The following is a 23,112-nucleotide window of genomic DNA, read 5'->3' on the forward strand; positions in this document are numbered from 1 at the left end:
CCCTGGCCAGACCCTAGAGATGGGCGCCCATGGGGGTGACCCTGCTGGTGCCGGGGGCCTCCAGGTCCCCGGGAATCACCTCGTCTCATGGGGAAAAGCCTCCCGCAGGCCCTGGAGCCCGTCCAGCAGCAATGGGGATGGCAAACGAAGGAAATTGGACCATACCAGGCCTCTCGCTCGTGTCAATCATTTCCTTAAAGACAAGAAGAAATTGAAGGGGACAGAGCGTACCCTCAGCAAGTTCGCTGATGAGGCAAAACTGGGAGGCCTGGCCGATACACCAGAAGGCTGTGCTGCTGTTCAGCGAGACCTGGGCAGGCCCGAGAGCTGGGGGGAGAGGAACCTAATGGAGTCCAACAAAGGCAAGGGCAGGGTCCTGCACCTAGGGAGGAATAACCCCATGCACCAGTACAGGTTAGGGTTGACCTGCTGGAAAGCAGCTCTGTGGAGAAGGACCTGGGAGTCCTGGTGGACAACAGGTTAACCGCAGGCCGGCAACGTGCCCTTGCCGCCAGGAAGGCCAACGGTATCCTGGGCTGCATCAGGAAGAGCGTGGCCAGCAGGCCGAGGGAGGCCATCCTCCCCCTCTGCTCTGCCCTGCCCTGGTGAGGCCCTGTCTGGAGCGCTGTGTCCAGTTCTGGGCTCCCCACTTCAAGAAAGACAAGGAACTACTGCAGAGAGTCCAGCGAGGCCCACCAAGATGGTTAGGGGACTGGAGCACCTCTCTTATGAGGAAAGGCGGAGAGAGCTGGCTCTCTTTAGCCTGGAGGAGACTGAGAGGGGACCTTATCAACGCTTACAAACAGCTCAGGGGCGGGTGTCAGGAGGATGGGGCCAGGCTCTCTTCAGTGGTGCCCAGCGACAGGCTAAGGAACAACGGGCACAAACAGAAACACAGGATGTTCCAGCTGAACATGAGCTAAAACTTGGGCGGCCCATCCACAGCGCAGCTCCACAGCCCCCAACGCAGTGATGCTGCTGGGGCTGTTGCAAAGCAAATCCCTGTCTGGTTTCGGCTGGGACAGAGTTAATTTTCTCCCCAGTAGCTGCTCTAGTGCTGTGGTTTGGCGTCAGGATGAGAACCCTGTTGATCACCCCCGGAGGTTCCAGTTGTCGCTGAGCAGTGCTCACACTGGTCACGGCCGCCTCAGCCTCCCCTGCTCTGCCCGGGCACACGGAGCTGGGAGGGGGCACAGCCAGGGGGGCTGACCCAGCCTGGCCCCGGGGCCATTCCGTACCTATGGCATCGTGCCCAGTATGGAAACTGGGGGGAGTTGGCCAGGAAGGGGGTAGTGCTGCTTGGGGCTGGGCATCAGTTGGCAGGTGGTGAGCAATGGCATCAGGCATCACTTGCTTTGTATTATTATTATTACTATTTTACTTTATTTCAGTTATTAAACTGTCTTTGTCAACCCACGGGTTTTCTCAATTTTACTCTTCCAATTGTGTCCCACATCCCACCGTGGGGGACTGAGCGAGCGGCTGGGTGGTGCTCAGTTGCTGGTTGGGGTTAAACCATGACAGTTGCCTGTCCACGGCGCAACTCCGCAGCCCCCCGACACAGGGGTGCTGCTGGGGCCGTTGCAAAGCAAAGCCCTGCCTGGAGCTTGCTGGTGTTGCTTCACGGCTGCCTGCTTGGGATTGCCGTCAGGGCTCTGGCCGTGGGGCTTCGTGCCCCAGCCTGGCTCACGGCCACTGGGGTTCTTGCAGCAGCGGCAGGGTCGGTGTCAGGGGGGTCTGGGCGCTGGCCGGTCCCTGCCAGGCACCCAAATGGAATCTGAAAGTCGCAGCCCCATGGCCGATGCTTCCTCTGTGGCGGTTTCCTTGCCTTCTTCCAACTCAGCAAAACTGCGGGATCCTGACATCATTTCCTCGGTGTGATGCACTCCTTATTTCTTTCCTTGAAACCCTGTGCCCGCCCAGCAGCTGGGGGATAAAAGGAGGGCATCGCCACCGGGGCCGAGCATCGTGCAGAGGAGAGCCCTGCAGCCCCCAGCTCCAGCCCCGCTTGCAGATCCCTCAGCCCCCGCAGCACCATGAAGGTCCTCGCAGCCGCCCTGGTCGCTCTCCTCCTCGTGGCCACCTGCTCCCCGTCCGAGGCCCGTCTCGGTGAGGCCGGCGTCGCTGTGTCCTCCCCAGGGCTGGGGGTGCCATCGCTCCGCCGGGGCAGCTGGAGAGCCCCATCCCCGTCAGCGGGGACCCTCGTGGCTGTGGCGAGGGCTGGGAGCACTTGAACTGCAGCCTTCTTCAACGGGAAAAATTATTCTGTTTAACTTATTCAAGTTAAACGGCGTTTTTTTGCTAAGAAAAGGGAAAATACAAAACTAATTTAAACTATACCAAAATAATAATTTAAAACAAAATAATTTAAACTCTATCAATACTCCTGTTAATGAAGAGTCAGGAGTTTTGATGCCTAAAGAGTGTTTGTGCTATCAAACCCTTTGGGTGTCTCTGAAGTCCCTGCTGGAGCCCCGTGGTGGGAGAAGGGACCCATGGGGACCCCCTTGCCCTCCCCACGCCCTGGGTTCGCTGCTCCCCCCTGGGCAGGGCGACCTTGGCCCCACGGCAGCTGCTGCGGTGCTTCCCCCTCCCCAGTCCCCGCGTTCAGCTCCGGTGCCACCCAGCACGTCCCCACGGGGCGACACCAGCATCTCACCTGGGGCTGCCAGTGCTGCTCCTATTTGGGAAACGGCCTGGCAGCACCCGCGGTGCCAACAGCAGGGTTGGGGCCACCGCGGAGGCTCTCGCCCTGCAGTGCTCAGTGCTCACCAGTGCCCGTGTCGCTGCAGTCATTGCACTCCCAGGAGCTGGCACCTTCTCCTAGGGCAGAGCAGCGCTGGTGCGTCCCACGGGAGCCGCAGGAGCTGCAAAGCAGAAGCCTCCAGGGCCTGGGGGAGCAACAGGACCCACTGCCACCAAAGGCCCCTGAGCTGTGGGCTGCCAGCTCCGGCGCTGTGCTGAGCCCACCTCCACCCTGCTCCCCTCCGTGCCCGGCTCAGCATCCCAGGGAACCTCCATCCCTGCCCAAAGGAGGAGACGAAGGCATCGTCTCCTCGCCGGGGCTGTGGGCACCAGGGTCATTGGCACTCACCCATTCACCTCCGCCTGCTCCCGTCCCGCCGGGCACAGGCACTGGCTGGCGTCACAGGAGCTGTGCCGCTGATAATGGTCTGCGAAGGCCCCCTCCTCCTCCCAGGCAGCATCCCTGCGGGAGCCGGGGAGCACTCAGCCCCGGGGGCGTGGGGGACACCCCGCCGGCACGCAGGCGGACAGGAGGGGATCGGCCGGAGCATCGTACAGGGGGAGGGAGGCGGGGGGAGAGCACCGACCTGTCGGGGATTTTGATGCCCAGGCGAAACATCTCCTCCTGGAAGGACGCCATGTCCTGGCACAGCGGGCAGCGGAAGTGGTGCAGGCCAGAGCACAACGCCTGGCCCTGGGGCACAGAGGTGGCATCGGCATCAGCATCAGCGGCGGGGGGTACCGCTCGCCCCCCCCGGAGCTGGGCAATGGGGTGATGACAGGGGTGATCATGCCAGGGGCAATGCTGCCCACCTGGATGCAGCGGCGGTGGAACCAAGCGCTGTTGCAGGTGGGACAGACCAGGGTGCCGTAGCAGGGCCGCTCCGCCACCGCCTCCTGGCAGATGAGGCAGACGGTCTGGTCCTGCTGGACCGCCCGCACCCGCTGCGTCGGCCGGTGCTTCCAGCAGAAGGACCTGCGGGACGGAGGGGACAGTTCAGCCCCAGCCCTCCTCCGCCCCAGCCCCGGCCCCGGCCCCGCAGGGCGGCAACACTCACTTGAACTCCCCAAAGAACTGGGAGACGCAGCCTCGCTCGATGCCGCAGGGAAAGTGGAACACTCGGCGGCAGCGCCGGCCCCGGCAGGTGACCGAGGCGCCCCGCAGCCGGCAGACACAGCACCTCTGGGGACAGCACGGAGGTGGACGGCGTCAGCGCCGCACGCCCCCGGGAACCCTGGTTCGCCCTCACCCAGCACAGCCCCGCAACATTTCGGTGGGCCGCCTGGCCGGTGACGCCAGGCTGCTTATAAAGCCACCGGCCCTCTCCAAATCCCCAATTTCTGCAGAAATGGGCCTCCTTGCATGAAGGAGGATCTGGGGGGTTGCTTGCAGCCAGCTGCCAGAGCATCCCTGGGGGGTTGCTGGGCTGTGCAGCGCCGGACACAGGGCATGGGGACCAGGGTGGGGACACGTGCGCCCCGGCCTCACCTTCTGTGCCACCCGCTTCAGCTCCTCCTCTATGTCTGGGAAGAGGAAGCCATAGAAGCCTTCGTCATCGGCCCCTCTCTGGCTCAGCCTGCCGGCGTGGTACTGCGAGAGGGGAAAAGAAGGCGCGTGCCAGGGGCTGCCGGCGGTGCGGGGCTAGGGACCCGGGGGTGTCGGGGACCGGGGGGGTGTCGAGCCCCAGGGACTCACCAGGCAGTTCTCATGGACACATAGCCCACCCTGACGGCACAGCTGCCCAACGACTTGGGGGTCGCAGTCTGCCCGCTGACACAGCCCACACACTGCCGGGGGACAGCAGCACCGTCACCCCCAGCACCGCACCGGGGTGCCAGCTGGGGTAACGCCAGGAGCGGGATGGGGGAGAGGCCGGAGCACCTTCCCATGGCATGGGAGCCTCTGCTCGCACAGCCGGGCACCGGCCAAAATCCCCTCTGGCAGGTGCCCGGGGGGATGCTCTGTGCTCACCTTCCTCCTGGGGGGCCTGAGGCTTCCTTTTGCACGGGGGAGGCGCACAGGAGGGTCCTGCCTGCTCCTCCGGCAGCGCTGCCCGACGCTGGGCACGGCGGGACTGTGGCACCTTGCAGCGCCGTGACCTCAGCTCCATCTCCGCAAGTGGCTGCAGCGAAGGGGGTGGCTGGGCGTGGGGACAGCGGTGTGGTCAAAGACCGTTCCCACCCTCCAGCGTCCGTGGCAAACGCACCACAGAGCTGGGGGCAGTTGCACGGGGGGGTATTTGTCCAGCCCAGGGCGTTTGTGACACAGGTCCGCACACGCATATGGTCACAAACACAGTCCCGCATGTGCGGAGCCGTGTCACAAACGTCCCCACGCCCAGTCAGCACCTGCCGGCACCTGGGACCTGGGGCCAGGCGCGGGGCTGTGATCCAGGGAGGGAGGGAGCGCGGCATGGGCTTGTTGTGGTCATCATCTCCCTGCCCGCTGCTTCCAGCAGAAGGACCTGCGGGACGGAGGGGACAGTTCAGCCCCAGCCCTCCTGCGCCCCGGCCCCCCAGGGCCAAGGCTGGTGCCCCCAGCTCCCCCCCAGGATGAAGCAGCCCCTGCCCGGGCGTGGGGTTTAAGGACGGCCTGGGCAGCTGCCCGCCAGCTGGGATGCAGATTGAGGCAGGGATAAAGGCAGGCACAGCCCTGCAGTGGGAGAAAGGTTGGGTTTGGGGGGTTTTGGGGGTTGGGTTGGTTTTTATCCCAGAGGGATCAAGGGGTTAAACAGGGGTGGCTGCAGAAGGAGAGGTGCTTGGAGGTTTAGCACTGTCCTTCAGCCCTGGCCAGACCCTAGAGATGGGCGCCCATGGGGGTGACCCTGCTGGTGCCGGGGGCCTCCAGGTCCCCGGGAATCACCTCGTCTCATGGGGAAAAGCCTCCCGCAGGCCCTGGAGCCCGTCCAGCAGCAATGGGGATGGCAAACGAAGGAAATTGGACCATACCAGGCCTCTCGCTCGTGTCAATCATTTCCTTAAAGACAAGAAGAAATTGAAGGGGACAGAGCGTACCCTCAGCAAGTTCGCTGATGAGGCAAAACTGGGAGGCCTGGCCGATACACCAGAAGGCTGTGCTGCTGTTCAGCGAGACCTGGGCAGGCCCGAGAGCTGGGGGGAGAGGAACCTAATGGAGTCCAACAAAGGCAAGGGCAGGGTCCTGCACCTAGGGAGGAATAACCCCATGCACCAGTACAGGTTAGGGTTGACCTGCTGGAAAGCAGCTCTGTGGAGAAGGACCTGGGAGTCCTGGTGGACAACAGGTTAACCGCAGGCCGGCAACGTGCCCTTGCCGCCAGGAAGGCCAACGGTATCCTGGGCTGCATCAGGAAGAGCGTGGCCAGCAGGCCGAGGGAGGCCATCCTCCCCCTCTGCTCTGCCCTGCCCTGGTGAGGCCCTGTCTGGAGCGCTGTGTCCAGTTCTGGGCTCCCCACTTCAAGAAAGACAAGGAACTACTGCAGAGAGTCCAGCGAGGCCCACCAAGATGGTTAGGGGACTGGAGCACCTCTCTTATGAGGAAAGGCGGAGAGAGCTGGCTCTCTTTAGCCTGGAGGAGACTGAGAGGGGACCTTATCAACGCTTACAAACAGCTCAGGGGCGGGTGTCAGGAGGATGGGGCCAGGCTCTCTTCAGTGGTGCCCAGCGACAGGCTAAGGAACAACGGGCACAAACAGAAACACAGGATGTTCCAGCTGAACATGAGCTAAAACTTGGGCGGCCCATCCACAGCGCAGCTCCACAGCCCCCAACGCAGTGATGCTGCTGGGGCTGTTGCAAAGCAAATCCCTGTCTGGTTTCGGCTGGGACAGAGTTAATTTTCTCCCCAGTAGCTGCTCTAGTGCTGTGGTTTGGCGTTAGGATGAGAACCCTGTTGATCACCCCCTGACGTTCCAGTTGTCGCTGAGCAGTGCTCACACTGGTCACGGCCGCCTCAGCCTCCCCTGCTCTGCCCGGGCACACGGAGCTGGGAGGGGGCACAGCCAGGGGGGCTGACCCAGCCTGGCCCCGGGGCCATTCCGTACCTATGGCATCGTGCCCAGTATGGAAACTGGGGGGAGTTGGCCAGGAAGGGGGTAGTGCTGCTTGGGGCTGGGCATCAGTTGGCAGGTGGTGAGCAATGGCATCAGGCATCACTTGCTTTGTATTATTATTATTACTATTTTACTTTATTTCAGTTATTAAACTGTCTTTGTCAACCCACGGGTTTTCTCAATTTTACTCTTCCAATTGTGTCCCACATCCCACCGTGGGGGACTGAGCGAGCGGCTGGGTGGTGCTCAGTTGCTGGTTGGGGTTAAACCATGACAGTTGCCTGTCCACGGCGCAACTCCGCAGCCCCCCGACACAGGGGTGCTGCTGGGGCCGTTGCAAAGCAAAGCCCTGCCTGGAGCTTGCTGGTGTTGCTTCACGGCTGCCTGCTTGGGATTGCCGTCAGGGCTCTGGCCGTGGGGCTTCGTGCCCCAGCCTGGCTCACGGCCACTGGGGTTCTTGCAGCAGCGGCAGGGTCGGTGTCAGGGGGGTCTGGGCGCTGGCCGGTCCCTGCCAGGCACCCAAATGGAATCTGAAAGTCGCAGCCCCATGGCCGATGCTTCCTCTGTGGCGGTTTCCTTGCCTTCTTCCAACTCAGCAAAACTGCGGGATCCTGACATCATTTCCTCGGTGTGATGCACTCCTTATTTCTTTCCTTGAAACCCTGTGCCCGCCCAGCAGCTGGGGGATAAAAGGAGGGCATCGCCACCGGGGCCGAGCATTGTGCAGAGGAGAGCCCTGCAGCCCCCAGCTCCAGCCCCGCTTGCAGATCCCTCAGCCCCCGCAGCACCATGAAGGTCCTCGCAGCCGCCCTGGTCGCTCTCCTCCTCGTGGCCACCTGCTCCCCGTCCGAGGCCCGTCTCGGTGAGGCCGGCGTCGCTGTGTCCTCCCCAGGGCTGGGGGTGCCATCGCTCCGCCGGGGCAGCTGGAGAGCCCCATCCCCGTCAGCGGGGACCCTCGTGGCTGTGGCGAGGGCTGGGAGCACTTGAACTGCAGCCTTCTTCAACGGGAAAAATTATTCTGTTTAACTTATTCAAGTTAAACGGCGTTTTTTTGCTAAGAAAAGGGAAAATACAAAACTAATTTAAACTATACCAAAATAATAATTTAAAACAAAATAATTTAAACTCTATCAATACTCCTGTTAATGAAGAGTCAGGAGTTTTGATGCCTAAAGAGTGTTTGTGCTATCAAACCCTTTGGGTGTCTCTGAAGTCCCTGCTGGAGCCCCGTGGTGGGAGAAGGGACCCACGGGGACCCCCTTGCCCTCCCCACGCCCTGGGTTCGCTGCTCCCCCCTGGGCAGGGCGACCTTGGCCCCACGGCAGCTGCTGCGGTGCTTCCCCCTCCCCAGTCCCCGGGTTCAGCTCCGGTGCCACCCAGCACGTCCCCACGGGGCGACACCAGCATCTCACCTGGGGCTGCCAGTGCTGCTCCTATTTGGGAAACGGCCTGGCAGCACCCGCGGTGCCAACAGCAGGGTTGGGGCCACCGCGGAGGCTCTCGCCCTGCGGTGCTCAGTGCTCACCAGTGCCCGTGTCGCTGCAGTCATTGCACTCCCAGGAGCTGGCACCTTCTCCTAGGGCAGAGCAGCGCTGGTGCGTCCCACGGGAGCCGCAGGAGCTGCAAAGCAGAAGCCTCCAGGGCCTGGGGGAGCAACAGGACCCACTGCCACCAAAGGCCCCTGAGCTGTGGGCTGCCAGCTCCGGCGCTGTGCTGAGCCCACCTCCACCCTGCTCCCCTCCGTGCCCGGCTCAGCATCCCAGGGAACCTCCATCCCTGCCCAAAGGAGGAGACGAAGGCATCGTCTCCTCGCCGGGGCTGTGGGCACCAGGGTCATTGGCACTCACCCATTCACCTCCGCCTGCTCCCGTCCCGCCGGGCACAGGCACTGGCTGGCGTCACAGGAGCTGTGCCGCTGATAATGGTCTGCGAAGGCCCCCTCCTCCTCCCAGGCAGCATCCCTGCGGGAGCCGGGGAGCACTCAGCCCCGGGGGCGTGGGGGACACCCCGCCGGCACGCAGGCGGACAGGAGGGGATCGGCCGGAGCATCGTACAGGGGGAGGGAGGCGGGGGGAGAGCACCGACCTGTCGGGGATTTTGATGCCCAGGCGAAACATCTCCTCCTGGAAGGACGCCATGTCCTGGCACAGCGGGCAGCGGAAGTGGTGCAGGCCAGAGCACAACGCCTGGCCCTGGGGCACAGAGGTGGCATCGGCATCAGCATCAGCGGCGGGGGGTACCGCTCGCCCCCCCCGGAGCTGGGCAATGGGGTGATGACAGGGGTGATCATGCCAGGGGCAATGCTGCCCACCTGGATGCAGCGGCGGTGGAACCAAGCGCTGTTGCAGGTGGGACAGACCAGGGTGCCGTAGCAGGGCCGCTCCGCCACCGCCTCCTGGCAGATGAGGCAGACGGTCTGGTCCTGCTGGACCGCCCGCACCCGCTGCGTCGGCCGGTGCTTCCAGCAGAAGGACCTGCGGGACGGAGGGGACAGTTCAGCCCCAGCCCTCCTCCGCCCCAGCCCCGGCCCCGGCCCCGCAGGGCGGCAACACTCACTTGAACTCCCCAAAGAACTGGGAGACGCAGCCTCGCTCGATGCCGCAGGGAAAGTGGAATACTCGGCGGCAGCGCCGGCCCCGGCAGGTGACCGAGGCGCCCCGCAGCCGGCAGACACAGCACCTCTGGGGACAGCACGGAGGTGGACGGCGTCAGCGCCGCACGCCCCCGGGAACCCTGGTTCGCCCTCACCCAGCACAGCCCCGCAACATTTCGGTGGGCCGCCTGGCCGGTGACGCCAGGCTGCTTATAAAGCCACCGGCCCTCTCCAAATCCCCAATTTCTGCAGAAATGGGCCTCCTTGCATGAAGGAGGATCTGGGGGGTTGCTTGCAGCCAGCTGCCAGAGCATCCCTGGGGGGTTGCTGGGCTGTGCAGCGCCGGACACAGGGCATGGGGACCAGGGTGGGGACACGTGCGCCCCGGCCTCACCTTCTGTGCCACCCGCTTCAGCTCCTCCTCTATGTCTGGGAAGAGGAAGCCATAGAAGCCTTCGTCATCGGCCCCTCTCTGGCTCAGCCTGCCGGCGTGGTACTGCGAGAGGGGAAAAGAAGGCGCGTGCCAGGGGCTGCCGGCGGTGCGGGGCTAGGGACCCGGGGGTGTCGGGGACCGGGGGGGTGTCGAGCCCCAGGGACTCACCAGGCAGTTCTCATGGACACATAGCCCACCCTGACGGCACAGCTGCCCAACGACTTGGGGGTCGCAGTCTGCCCGCTGACACAGCCCACACACTGCCGGGGGACAGCAGCACCGTCACCCCCAGCACCGCACCGGGGTGCCAGCTGGGGTAACGCCAGGAGCGGGATGGGGGAGAGGCCGGAGCACCTTCCCATGGCATGGGAGCCTCTGCTCGCACAGCCGGGCACCGGCCAAAATCCCCTCTGGCAGGTGCCCGGGGGGATGCTCTGTGCTCACCTTCCTCCTGGGGGGCCTGAGGCTTCCTTTTGCACGGGGGAGGCGCACAGGAGGGTCCTGCCTGCTCCTCCGGCGGCGCTGCCCGACGCTGGGCACGGCGGGACTGTGGCACCTTGCAGCGCCGTGACCTCAGCTCCATCTCCGCAAGTGGCTGCAGCGAAGGGGGTGGCTGGGCGTGGGGACAGCGGTGTGGTCAAAGACCGTTCCCACCCTCCAGCGTCCGTGGCAAACGCGCCACAGAGCTGGGGGCAGTTGCACGGGGGGGTATTTATCCAGCCCAGGGCGTTTGTGACACAGGTCCGCACACACATATGGTCACAAACACAGTCCCGCATGTGCGGAGCCGTGTCACAAACGTCCCCACGCCCAGTCAGCACCTGCCGGCACCTGGGACCTGGGGCCAGGCGCGGGGCTGTGATCCAGGGAGGGAGGGAGCGCGGCATGGGCTTGTTGTGGTCATCATCTCCCTGCCCGCTGCTTCCAGCAGAAGGACCTGCGGGACGGAGGGGACAGTTCAGCCCCAGCCCTCCTGCGCCCCGGCCCCCCAGGGCCAAGGCTGGTGCCCCCAGCTCCCCCCCAGGATGAAGCAGCCCCTGCCCGGGCGTGGGGTTTAAGGACGGCCTGGGCAGCTGCCCGCCAGCTGGGATGCAGATTGAGGCAGGGATAAAGGCAGGCACAGCCCTGCAGTGGGAGAAAGGTTGGGTTTGGGGGGTTTTGGGGGTTGGGTTGGTTTTTATCCCAGAGGGATCAAGGGGTTAAACAGGGGTGGCTGCAGAAGGAGAGGTGCTTGGAGGTTTAGCACTGTCCTTCAGCCCTGGCCAGACCCTAGAGATGGGCGCCCATGGGGGTGACCCTGCTGGTGCCGGGGGGCTCCAGGTCCCCGGGAATCACCTCGTCTCATGGGGAAAAGCCTCACGCAGGCCCTGGAGCCCGTCCAGCAGCAATGGGGATGGCAAACGAAGGAAATTGGACCATACCAGGCCTCTCGCTCGTGTCAATCATTTCCTTAAAGACAAGAAGAAATTGAAGGGGACAGAGCGTACCCTCAGCAAGTTCGCTGATGAGGCAAAACTGGGAGGCCTGGCCGATACACCAGAAGGCTGTGCTGCTGTTCAGCGAGACCTGGGCAGGCCCGAGAGCTGGGGGGAGAGGAACCTAATGGAGTCCAACAAAGGCAAGGGCAGGGTCCTGCACCTAGGGAGGAATAACCCCATGCACCAGTACAGGTTAGGGTTGACCTGCTGGAAAGCAGCTCTGTGGAGAAGGACCTGGGAGTCCTGGTGGACAACAGGTTAACCGCAGGCCGGCAACGTGCCCTTGCCGCCAGGAAGGCCAACGGTATCCTGGGCTGCATCAGGAAGAGCGTGGCCAGCAGGCCGAGGGAGGCCATCCTCCCCCTCTGCTCTGCCCTGCCCTGGTGAGGCCCTGTCTGGAGCGCTGTGTCCAGTTCTGGGCTCCCCACTTCAAGAAAGACAAGGAACTACTGCAGAGAGTCCAGCGAGGCCCACCAAGATGGTTAGGGGACTGGAGCACCTCTCTTATGAGGAAAGGCGGAGAGAGCTGGCTCTCTTTAGCCTGGAGGAGACTGAGAGGGGACCTTATCAACGCTTACAAACAGCTCAGGGGCGGGTGTCAGGAGGATGGGGCCAGGCTCTCTTCAGTGGTGCCCAGCGACAGGCTAAGGAACAACGGGCACAAACAGAAACACAGGATGTTCCAGCTGAACATGAGCTAAAACTTGGGCGGCCCATCCACAGCGCAGCTCCACAGCCCCCAACGCAGTGATGCTGCTGGGGCTGTTGCAAAGCAAATCCCTGTCTGGTTTCGGCTGGGACAGAGTTAATTTTCTCCCCAGTAGCTGCTCTAGTGCTGTGGTTTGGCGTTAGGATGAGAACCCTGTTGATCACCCCCGGAGGTTCCAGTTGTCGCTGAGCAGTGCTCACACTGGTCAAGGCCGCCTCAGCCTCCCCTGCTCTGCCCGGGCACACGGAGCTGGGAGGGGGCACAGCCAGGGGGGCTGACCCAGCCTGGCCCCGGGGCCATTCCGTACCTATGGCATCGTGCCCAGTATGGAAACTGGGGGAGCTGGCCAGGAAGGGGGTAGTGCTGCTTGGGGCTGGGCATCAGTTGGCAGGTGGTGAGCAATGGCATCAGGCATCACTTGCTTTGTATTATTATTATTACTATTTTACTTTATTTCAGTTATTAAACTGTCTTTGTCAACCTACGGGTTTTCTCAATTTTACTCTTCCAATTGTGTCCCACATCCCACCGTGGGGGACTGAGCGAGTGGCTGGGTGGTGCTCAGTTGCTGGTTGGGGTTAAACCATGACAGTTGCCTGTCCACGGCGCAACTCCGCAGCCCCCCGACACAGGGGTGCTGCTGGGGCCGTTGCAAAGCAAAGCCCTGCCTGGAGCTTGCTGGTGTTGCTTCACGGCTGCCTGCTTGGGATTGCCGTCAGGGCTCTGGCCGTGGGGCTTCGTGCCCCAGCCTGGCTCACGGCCACTGGGGTTCTTGCAGCAGCGGCAGGGTCGGTGTCAGGGGGGTCTGGGCGCTGGCCGGTCCCTGCCAGGCACCCAAATGGAATCTGAAAGTCGCAGCCCCATGGCCGGTGCTTCTGCTTCTGCGGTTTCCTTGCCTTCTTCCAACTCAGCAAAACTGTGGGATCCTGACATCATTTCCTCGGTGTGATGCACTCCTTATTTCTTTCCTTGAAACCCTGTGCCCGCCCAGCAGCTGGGGGATAAAAGGAGGGCATCGCCACCGGGGCCGAGCATTGTGCAGAGGAGAGCCCTGCAGCCCCCCAGCTCCAGCCCTGCTTGCAGATCCCTCGGCCCCCACAGCGCCATGAAGGTCCTCGCAGCCGCCCTGGTCGCTCTCCTCCTCGTGGCCACCTGCTCCCCATCCGAGGCCCATCTCGGTGAGGCCGGCGTCGCTGTGTCCTCCCCAGGGCTGGGGGTGCCATCGCTCCGCCGGGGCAGCTGGAGAGCCCCATCCCCGTCAGCGGGGACCCTCGTGGCTGTGGCGAGGGCTGGGAGCACTTGAACTGCAGCCTTCTTCAACGGGAAAAATTATTCTGTTTAACTTATTCAAGTTAAACGGCGTTTTTTTGCTAAGAAAAGGGAAAATACAAAACTAATTTAAACTATACCAAAATAATAATTTAAAACAAAATAATTTAAACTCTATCAATACTCCTGTTAATGAAGAGTCAGGAGTTTTGATGCCTAAAGAGTGTTTGTGCTATCAAACCCTTTGGGTGTCTCTGAAGTCCCTGCTGGAGCCCCGTGGTGGGAGAAGGGACCCACGGGGACCCCCTTGCCCTCCCCACGCCCTGGGTTCGCTGCTCCCCCCTGGGCAGGGCGACCTTGGCCCCACGGCAGCTGCTGCGGTGCTTCCCCCTCCCCAGTCCCCGGGTTCAGCTCCGGTGCCACCCAGCACGTCCCCACGGGGTGACACCAGCATCTCACCTGGGGCTGCCAGTGCTGCTCCTATTTGGGAAACGGCCTGGCAGCACCCGCGGTGCCAACAGCAGGGTTGGGGCCACCGCGGAGGCTCTCGCCCTGCAGTGCTCAGTGCTCACCAGTGCCCGTGTCGCTGCAGTCATTGCACTCCCAGGAGCTGGCACCTTCTCCTAGGGCAGAGCAGCGCTGGTGCGTCCCACGGGAGCCGCAGGAGCTGCAAAGCAGAAGCCTCCAGGGCCTGGGGGAGCAACAGGACCCACTGCCACCAAAGGCCCCTGAGCTGTGGGCTGCCAGCTCCGGCGCTGTGCTGAGCCCACCTCCACCCTGCTCCCCTCCGTGCCCGGCTCAGCATCCCAGGGAACCTCCATCCCTGCCCAAAGGAGGAGACGAAGGCATCGTCTCCTCGCCGGGGCTGTGGGCACCAGGGTCATTGGCACTCACCCATTCACCTCCGCCTGCTCCCGTCCCGCCGGGCACAGGCACTGGCTGGCGTCACAGGAGCTGTGCCGCTGATAATGGTCTGCGAAGGCCCCCTCCTCCTCCCAGGCAGCATCCCTGCGGGAGCCGGGGAGCATTCAGCCCCGGGAGCGTGGGGGACACCCCGCCGGCACGCAGGCGGACAGGAGGGGATCGGCCGGAGCATCGTACAGGGGGAGGGAGGCGGGGGGAGAGCACCGACCTGTCGGGGATTTTGATGCCCAGGCGAAACATCTCCTCCTGGAAGGACGCCATGTCCTGGCACAGCGGGCAGCGGAAGTGGTGCAGGCCAGAGCACAACGCCTGGCCCTGGGGCACAGAGGTGGCATCGGCACCAGCATCAGCGGCGGGGGGTACCGCTCGCCCCCCCCGGAGCTGGGCAATGGGGTGATGACAGGGGTGATCATGCCAGGGGCAATGCTGCCCACCTGGATGCAGCGGCGGTGGAACCAAGCGCTGTTGCAGGTGGGACAGACCAGGGTGCCATAGCAGGGCCGCTCCGCCACCGCCTCCTGGCAGATGAGGCAGACGGTCTGGTCCTGCTGGACCGCCCGCACCCGCTGTGTCGGCCGGTGCTTCCAGCAGAAGGACCTGCGGGACGGAGGGGACAGTTCAGCCCCAGCCCTCCTCCGCCCCGGCCCCGGCCCCGGCCCCGCAGGGCGGCAACACTCACTTGAACTCCCCAAAGAACTGGGAGACGCAGCCTCGCTCGATGCCGCAGGGAAAGTGGAATACTCGGCAGCAGCGCCGGCCCCGGCAGGTGACCGAGGCGCCCCGCAGCCGGCAGACACAGCACCTCTGGGGACAGCACGGAGGTGGACGGCGTCAGCGCCGCACGCCCCCGGGAACCCTGGTTCGCCCTCACCCAGCACAGCCCCGCAACATTTCGGTGGGCCGCCTGGCCGGTGACGCCAGGCTGCTTATAAAGCCACCGGCCCTCTCCAAATCCCCAATTTCTGCAGAAATGGGCCTCCTTGCATGAAGGAGGATCTGGGGGGTTGCTTGCAGCCAGCTGCCAGAGCATCCCTGGGGGGTTGCTGGGCTGTGCAGCGCCGGACACGGGGCATGGGGACCAGGGTGGGGACACGTGCGCCCCGGCCTCACCTTCTGTGCCACCCGCTTCAGCTCCTCCTCTATGTCTGGGAAGAGGAAGCCATAGAAGCCTTCGTCATCGGCCCCTCTCTGGCTCAGCCTGCCGGCGTGGTACTGCGAGAGGGGAAAAGAAGGCGCGTGCCAGGGGCTGCCGGCGGTGCGGGGCTAGGGACCCGGGGGTGTCGGGGACCGGGGGGGTGTCGAGCCCCAGGGACTCACCAGGCAGTTCTCATGGACACATAGCCCACCCTGACGGCACAGCTGCCCAACGACTTGGGGGTCGCAGTCTGCCCGCTGACACAGCCCACACACTGCCGGGGGACAGCAGCACCGTCACCCCCAGCACCGCACCGGGGTGCCAGCTGGGGTAACGCCAGGAGTGGGATGGGGGAGAGGCCGGAGCACCTTCCCATGGCATGGGAGCCTCTGCTCGCACAGCCGGGCACCGGCCAAAATCCCCTCTGGCAGGTGCCCGGGGGGATGCTCTGTGCTCACCTTCCTCCTGGGGGGCCTGAGGCTTCCTTTTGCACGGGGGAGGCGCACAGGAGGGTCCTGCCTGCTCCTCCGGCGGCGCTGCCCGACGCTGGGCACGGCGGGACTGTGGCACCTTGCAGCGCCGTGACCTCAGCTCCATCTCCGCAAGTGGCTGCAGCGAAGGGGGTGGCTGGGCGTGGGGACAGCGGTGTGGTCAAAGACCGTTCCCACCCTCCAGCATCCGTGGCAAACGCGCCACAGAGCTGGGGGCAGTTGCGCGGGGGTATTTGTCCAGCCCAGGGCGTTTGTGACACAGGTCCGCACACGCATATGGTCACAAACACAGTCCCGCGTGTGCGGAGCCGTGTCACAAACGTCCCCACGCCCAGTCAGCACCTGCCGGCACCTGGGACCTGGGGCCAGGCGCGGGGCTGTGATCCAGGGAGGGAGGGAGCGCGGCATGGGCTTGTTGTGGTCATCATCTCCCTGCCCCTTGCGGTGCCCTCCGCTGCAGCCGGCCCAGACTCCGGCCCCTGGACTCTTCGGGGAGTTCAACTGAGCATAGCTGCCTGCCGAGGCTGGGGCTGAACTGCCATCTCCATCCCACAAGTCCTTCTGCTGGAAGCACCGACCAGCGCCTCCACGTGAAGCTGCCTTCTCCATAAGCCCCATTTATTGGCATCCCATAATTGTCTGTATGTTCTCGTCTCATTAAGTTATGGAGCTGGCTGTGTCCCCTCCCCTGCTGTCGCCCTCGCCACGCTACTCTACATCCCTCGATGGGTTTAATAAAAGGCCCTGTTCTGACCTGCAGCTGGAGTGAGACAAGGGCAAACCTGCGGGAGAAGCCGTGGGTCCCAGCAGGGCTGGGCATCGCCGCGGGGACCTGGGAATAGTCCAGGAGCCCCTGGGAGGGCAGGGAAACCCCAAGGGCCAAGGGCCCCCAAGGGGCTACTGCTGCTTGGGGACGGGCTGGGCATCGGTCGGCGGGTGGTGAGCAATGGCATCAGGCATCACTTGCTTTGTATATTATTATTATTATTATTATTATTATTATTATTATTATTATTATTATTATTATTCCAACTACTACTACTATTCTACTTTATTTTATTTCAGTTATTAAACTGTTCTCATCTCAGCCCATGGGTTTTCTCACTTTTACCCTTCCGATTCTCTCTCCCATCCCACCGGGGGGACTGAGCGAGCGGCTGGGTGGTGCTCAGTTGCTGGCTGGGGTTAAACCACAACAGTCCTTTTTGGTGCTCAACATGGGGCACGAAGGTTTTGGGATAATGACAGATTAACCCAAGTGTATTAAGGAATTTATATCTGTTAACATTTGCCGGTCACAATATTGATCCTTCTCTTCTGGATATTAGTTTACCTGATCTGCACCATGCTCTTGTTTTTGCTGTACGGGTTAAAGACTGGTGGTGGTTTGTGCAGTTTGCTGTGCTCTGCAGTGACTGGTGATGTTTTGCCTGGGAGATTTGTTACTGAAGCACTGGCCTTGAGCAGCAGCTGGTTACTGGGGGTTTGTACTGAAGCCATTTCTGTACTTCGGGTACCACCTCATGGAGGCCTTCAGCAATTACACCTCTTCCTCTGAGAGGTTTTTTATACAGGTTGGCACCTTCGCTACCTTCTTCTATGATGTTTCCTCCTTCATTACAACAACTTTTCACTATCATCTTGAACATCCTTGGATATCTAAGATACATCTATTTGTATTTCTTGGGAATATTGTTTTGGTTTTGTCTAAGGTTAATGATTTTGCTTCCGATCTTAATAAAGAGACTTTTCATTTGCATTTACAAGATGTGAGTAACGAATGCTATGACCAGGACTAGAGGGGCCCTGCCTCCAGCCAGGTGGAGGAAAGGGACACCCGGCTTTACTGGACTGCGTGGATTCGATGGCACATCAGCCCCACAGGAGTATCAGGCTTTAGCAGACACCGGTGCACAGTGTACCCTTATGCCATCAAGCTGTACAGGGGCAGAACCCATCCCTATTTTTGGGTTGACAGGGGGATCCCAAGAGCTGACTGCATTGGGGGCTGAAGTGAGCTTAACTGGGAATGAGTGGCAGAAGCACCCCACTGTGACTGGCCCAGAGGCCCCATGCATCCTCGGCATAGACTACCTCCGGAGAGGGTATTTCAGGGACCCAAAAGGGTACCAGGGGGGCTTTTGGCATAGCTGCCTTGGAGGAAATTAAAGAGCTGTCTACCCTGCCCGGTCTCTCGAAGGACCCTTCTCTTGTGGGGTTGCTGAGGGTCAAAGAACAACCGGTGCCAATCACTACGACAACAGTGCACTGGCAGCAACATCGCGCCAACCGAGACTCCCTGATTCCCACCCATAAGCCGATTCATCGACTGGAGAGCCAAGGAGTGACCAGCAAGGCTCGCTCACCCCGTAACATCCCATATGGCCACTGCCAAAGTCTAATGGAGAGCAGAGACTAACAGTAGACTATTGGGGCCTGAACGAAGTCACACCACCGACTACTGCCGTACTAAAACTTTACAACGTTGGAGTTCACATCTTTCTAAAGCAGGGGTTTTTTTTGTTAAACAGCCAGAATATTCATAATCAAACACCCTGTGATCGTATTACACCACCTCCAGTACAAAACATGGTGAGGACTGAAATTCTTCCAGATGGTCTCTCTCCCAAAATACTAACTACAGGGGAAACGGAATCGTTTACACCAACAGATCGTGTGGTGGGACACGACCTATTAGTCTAGATGTGAAGATTCATATAATAACCCTGAGAAAGCCATATGGTTCCGTACCCCGACTTCTCTTCTTATTTTACATCCTCTGTTGATATCAGATTCTCAAGTTCTTGTATTTCAGGTATCTTCGACAAACACCTGTGCCTTATCTAGAGGAACGGTGTTATTGGTGTCACGAACCCAACATTGAATTGAAGTTCAATCTGAGACAGCGCGAGCCATAGCTCTTCAATCTGTGTGGGCAATTACCCCACATCAGGTTATCAAACCCGGAGTGGTACTAGCTGAAGGAGCTGGAGCAACGGCCTATGTATTACTGGAAGGAGGTGACACTCCTGTTGTCCTCCCTTATCACGGGTTGGCTCACCGTGCTTTGTAGCCTTGTACTACAAGCACGTGCCCTGGATACGTTTCTGCAAGCTCAACATGTAAATACTTGGATCTGGTAGGCCTCTGCTGTAACTAACTCATCTGCCTTTTGTATCGAGGGAGGATTAGCAGCTGCAGCTCTTTTGACAACCTGTTTCATTGGCGTGCCAACCCCAGTAGCTGTATTACAGAATTATACTACGCTAAGTGCTTTTGATATTAATGTTCCTCATATTGTTATTTTTCCAAGTAGGTTATGGCTGTACACCAAGGAACATATTATAAAATCCATCGGTGGTGGACTATCTCCTTCTTCAACACCATAAACACTGCTCTGAATTTGAAGGCATGTGTTGCGTCAACATAAGGCGAGTGTTGAATCAGCCAGCGTAGAGGACAACATTCAAGATCTCCAGGACAATACGTTAAATGAAACAATCTACTGGTGGTGCCCGGCTGGCTGTGGTTTAATTCCCTGACAGGATGGGTGGGACGCCTGATTCAAAGCATTATTGTAGGGATATGTTTATTCCTTTTTCTGTATGTTTATTGTGGTCCTCTGTAAATTACCTTGCCCTACACCCCACAAGACCAAATGGAGACCTCCGGCTTTGCCAGTCCCAGCAGAAGTGGTCTCTTGAGTGAGGGGCTGGAATGTGGGAATATAACGAAAGATTGGCTGAGGAAGAAGAGACCAGGATCCTTGCAGGACACCCTGGCACCCTGCTGCCCTCCCAGCCCCTATCCCAGAACCTTGCAGATCCTCACTAATAAATGTTGGAACTTCACACGTGGGCTTGCTGATGTGCCTGAGCATCGCAGGGCGAGAGCCTCCGCGGTGGCCCCAACCCTGCTGTTGGCACCGCGGGTGCTGCCAGGCCATTTCCCAAATAGGAGCAGCACTGGCAGCCCCAGGTGAGATGCTGGTGTCGCCCCGTGGGGACGTGCTGGGTGGCACCGGAGCTGAACCCGGGGACTGGGGAGGGGGAAGCACCGCAGCAGCTGCCGTGGGGCCAAGGTCGCCCTGCCCAGGGGGGAGCAGCGAACCCAGGGCGTGGGGAGGGCAAGGGGGTCCCCGTGGGTCCCTTCTCCCACCACGGGGCTCCAGCAGGGACTTCAGAGACACCCAAAGGGTTTGATAGCACAAACACTTTATTTAGGCATCAAAACTCCTGACTCTTCGTTAACAGGAATATTGATACAGTTTAAATTATCTTGTTTTAAATTATTATTTTGATATAGTTTAAATTAGTTTTGTATTTTCCTTTCTCTTAGCAAAAAATATTTAGTTTAACTTAAATAAGTTAAATAGAATAATTTTTCCCGTTGAAGAAGGCTGCAGTTCAAGTACTGTCTTGTATGCCTGGGGCTGGAAGCCAAGCCCGCGGGGCGTAGCGCTGGGGGCATCGCGGATGGCGGCGGGGAAGGGTCAGTTCTTCAGGGTCTGGAAGTACTTCAGATGCGCCTGCACCCAGGGCAGCTGGGGGTCCGCGCACAGCTCCTTCTTCTTCTTGGTGACCAGGCTGCCAGGAGAAAACCCGTGTTAGGGCGCTCGGCCAGGGCAGTGGGGTGACTGCGTTGGTCCCGCCGGCAGCGCCCCAGGTGTCCCTGACCATGTCCCCCTCCCGGCCACCCTCAGGGCACTGCCCCGGCCATCGCACCCCGAGCCCCCTGCAGCGGTGGGTACTCACATCACTCCTGGCTGGGTGCAGCTGCTGCTGGTGATGTAGATGGAGGCGATGAGGCCCCGCGGTACAGGGCGTTGCTGGTAGCTGAAGCAGCAGGTGGTGGGGACGCCGTCTGTGAGGGCAGAGAGACAGACACATGGCCCTGGTGAGACCCCAGGCTACAGCACAGGCTCTGTCCCCACCAGCACTTGGGGTTCCCCAGGGATTTGCCATCTCCCATCCCTCCCCTTATGTCATATTCCCTGGCAGTGGTCCCCCCAGGAGACCCCTGGCCACAAGCCAGAGTCAAAGCACTGGCAGTGGTCCCTGCTCCCAGCCCTCGCCACAGCCACGAGGGTCCCCGCTGACGGGGATGGGGCTCTCCAGCTGCCCCGGCGGAGCGATGGCACCCCCAGCCCTGGGGAGGACACAGCGACACCGGACTCACCGAGATGGGCCTCGGACGGGGAGCAGGTGGCCACGAGGAGGAGAGCGACCAGGGCGGCTGCGAGGACCTTCATGGTGCTGCGGGGGCCGAGGGATCTGCAAGCGGGGCTGGAGCTGGGGGCTGCAGGGCTCTCCTCTGCACGATGCTCGGCCCCGGTGGCGATGCCCTCCTTTTATCCCCCAGCCGCTGGGCGGGCACAGGGTTTCAAGGAAAGAAATAAGGAGTGCATCACACCGAGGAAATGATGTCAGGATCCCGCAGTTTTGCTGAGTTGGAAGAAGGCAAGGAAACCGCAGAAGCAGAAGCACCGGCCATGGGGCTGCGACTTTCAGATTCCATTTGGGTGCCTGGCAGGGACCGGCCAGCGCCCAGACCCCCCTGACACCGACCCTGCCGCTGCTCCAAGAACCCCAGTGGCCGTGAGCCAGGCTGGGGCACGAAGCCCCACGGCCAGAGCCCTGACGGCAATCCCAAGCAGGCAGCCGTGAAGCGACACCAGCAAGCTCCAGGCAGGGCTTTGCTTTGCAACGGCCCCAGCAGCACCCCTGTGTCGGGGGGCTACGGAGCTGCACTGCGGACGGCAGCCCAGCGCAGCTCAGGTGCCATGGCATGGACATCCCCAGCCACTGCCACTATTGCTGGCAAAAAACCACTGCCAGGAGTCAAACATAGAATCCTAGAATGGTTTGGGTTGGAAGGGACCTTAAAGACCATCTGGTTCCAGCCCCCCCACCATGGGCAGGGGCACCTTCCACCAGTCCAGGTTGCTCAAAGCCCCATCCAGCCTGGCCTTGGACACTTCCAGGGATGGGGCATCTACAGCTTCTCTGGGAAACCTGTGCCAGTGGCTCACCATCCTCATGGTGAAGAATTTCCTCCTTGTATCTAATCTAAATCTCCCCTCCTTCAGTTTAAAGCCATTACCCCTTGTCCTATCGCTATGTGCCCTTGTAAAAAGTCCCTCTCCGGCTTTCTTGTGGGCCCCCTTCAGGCACTGGAAGGCTGCTATAAGGTCTCCCCAGAGCCTTCTCTTCTCCAAGCTGAAGAACCCCAACTCTCTCAGCCTGTCCTCATAGGAGAAGGGCTCCCCAGCCCTCTGATCATCTTCGTGGCCTCCTCTGGACTCACTCCAACAGGTCCATGTCCTCCTTATGTTGGGGGCCGCAAAGCTGGACGCAGTGCTCCAGGTGGGGTCTCACGAGAGCTGAGTAGAGGGGCAGAATCCCCTCCCTCGACCTGTTGGTCACGCTGCTTTTGATGCAGCCCAGGATATGGTTGGCTTTCTGGGCTGCAAGCACACATTGCTGGGTCATGTTGAGTTTCTCCTCAACCAACACCCCCAAGTCCTTCTCCTTGGGGCTGCTCTTAATCCATTCTCCGCCCAGCCTGTATTTGTGTTTGGGATTGCGCTGACCCATGTGCAGGACCTTGCACGTGGCTTTGTTGAACTTCATGAGGTTCACGTGTGCCCACCTCTCCAGCCTGTCAAGGTCCCTCTGGATGGCATCCCTGCCCTCCAGCGTGTTGACCACACCACACAGCTTGGTGTCATCGGCAAACTTGCTGAGGGTGCGCTCAGTCCCACTGTCCCTGTCCCTGACAAAGCTGTTAAACAGCGCCAGTCCCAATACCGACCCCGAGGAACGCCACTCATCGCTGATCTCCACTTGGACACTGAGCTGTTGACTGCAACTCTGAGTGCAACCATCCAGCCAATTCCTTATCCACCGAGTGGTCCATCCGTCAAATCCCTGTCTCTCCAATTTAGAGACCAGGATGTCGTGTGGGACAGCGTCAAATGCTTTGCACATCTGCCTCCGGGTAGATGCCATCTGTTGCTCTTCCCTTATCCACCAATGCTGTAATCCCATCATAGAAGGCCACCAGATTTGTCAGGCACGATTTGCCCTTAGTGAAGCCATGTTGGCTGTCACCAATCACATCCTTATTTTCCATGTGCCTTAGCATAGTTTCCAGGAGAATCTGCTCCATGATCTTGCCAGGCACAGAGGTGAGGCTGCCTGGCCTGTAGTTCCCCAGGTCTTCCTTCCTTCCTTCCTTCCTTCTTCCTCAGAAGAGAGTCGCCTACTACTATCACCCGTTGCCTTTTCTTAGTTGCACTGGTT

General features: G+C 60.8%; 4 protein-coding genes across 4 annotated transcripts; all 4 read right to left on the reverse strand.

The window, feature by feature from the left end:
- Nucleotides 1-182: 182 nt before the first annotated feature.
- Nucleotides 183-4,856, reverse strand: LOC309598039 (PHD finger protein 7-like; the record flags this gene model as incomplete). Its single annotated transcript, XM_082328126.1, has 9 exons — nucleotides 183-193; nucleotides 2,773-2,867; nucleotides 3,095-3,208; nucleotides 3,333-3,439; nucleotides 3,559-3,721; nucleotides 3,804-3,928; nucleotides 4,235-4,336; nucleotides 4,442-4,533; nucleotides 4,718-4,856. The coding sequence occupies 9 exons, from the start codon at nucleotides 4,854-4,856 to the stop codon at nucleotides 183-185; spliced, it is 948 nt and encodes a 315-aa protein (XP_082184252.1).
- An 855-nt stretch (nucleotides 4,857-5,711) lies between these two features.
- Nucleotides 5,712-10,385, reverse strand: LOC309598040 (PHD finger protein 7-like; the record flags this gene model as incomplete). Its single annotated transcript, XM_082328127.1, has 9 exons — nucleotides 5,712-5,722; nucleotides 8,302-8,396; nucleotides 8,624-8,737; nucleotides 8,862-8,968; nucleotides 9,088-9,250; nucleotides 9,333-9,457; nucleotides 9,764-9,865; nucleotides 9,971-10,062; nucleotides 10,247-10,385. The coding sequence occupies 9 exons, from the start codon at nucleotides 10,383-10,385 to the stop codon at nucleotides 5,712-5,714; spliced, it is 948 nt and encodes a 315-aa protein (XP_082184253.1).
- Nucleotides 10,386-11,240: 855 nt separating this feature from the next.
- LOC309598041 (PHD finger protein 7-like) lies at nucleotides 11,241-15,914 on the reverse strand (the record flags this gene model as incomplete). Its single annotated transcript, XM_082328128.1, has 9 exons — nucleotides 11,241-11,251; nucleotides 13,831-13,925; nucleotides 14,153-14,266; nucleotides 14,391-14,497; nucleotides 14,617-14,779; nucleotides 14,862-14,986; nucleotides 15,293-15,394; nucleotides 15,500-15,591; nucleotides 15,776-15,914. 9 exons carry the CDS (start codon nucleotides 15,912-15,914, stop codon nucleotides 11,241-11,243), a joined length of 948 nt encoding a protein of 315 aa, XP_082184254.1.
- A 4,386-nt stretch (nucleotides 15,915-20,300) lies between these two features.
- Nucleotides 20,301-21,059, reverse strand: LOC309598273 (C-C motif chemokine 5-like; the record flags this gene model as incomplete). The annotated part of the gene is made up of 3 exons (XM_082328699.1): nucleotides 20,301-20,394; nucleotides 20,563-20,671; nucleotides 20,987-21,059. 3 exons carry the CDS (start codon nucleotides 21,057-21,059, stop codon nucleotides 20,301-20,303), a joined length of 276 nt encoding a protein of 91 aa, XP_082184825.1.
- Between the last annotated feature and the right edge of the window lie 2,053 nt (nucleotides 21,060-23,112).

Source organism: Platalea leucorodia, assembly GCF_965183815.1.
Source record: "Platalea leucorodia genome assembly, chromosome: 16".
Taxonomy (NCBI): domain Eukaryota; kingdom Metazoa; phylum Chordata; class Aves; order Pelecaniformes; family Threskiornithidae; genus Platalea; species Platalea leucorodia.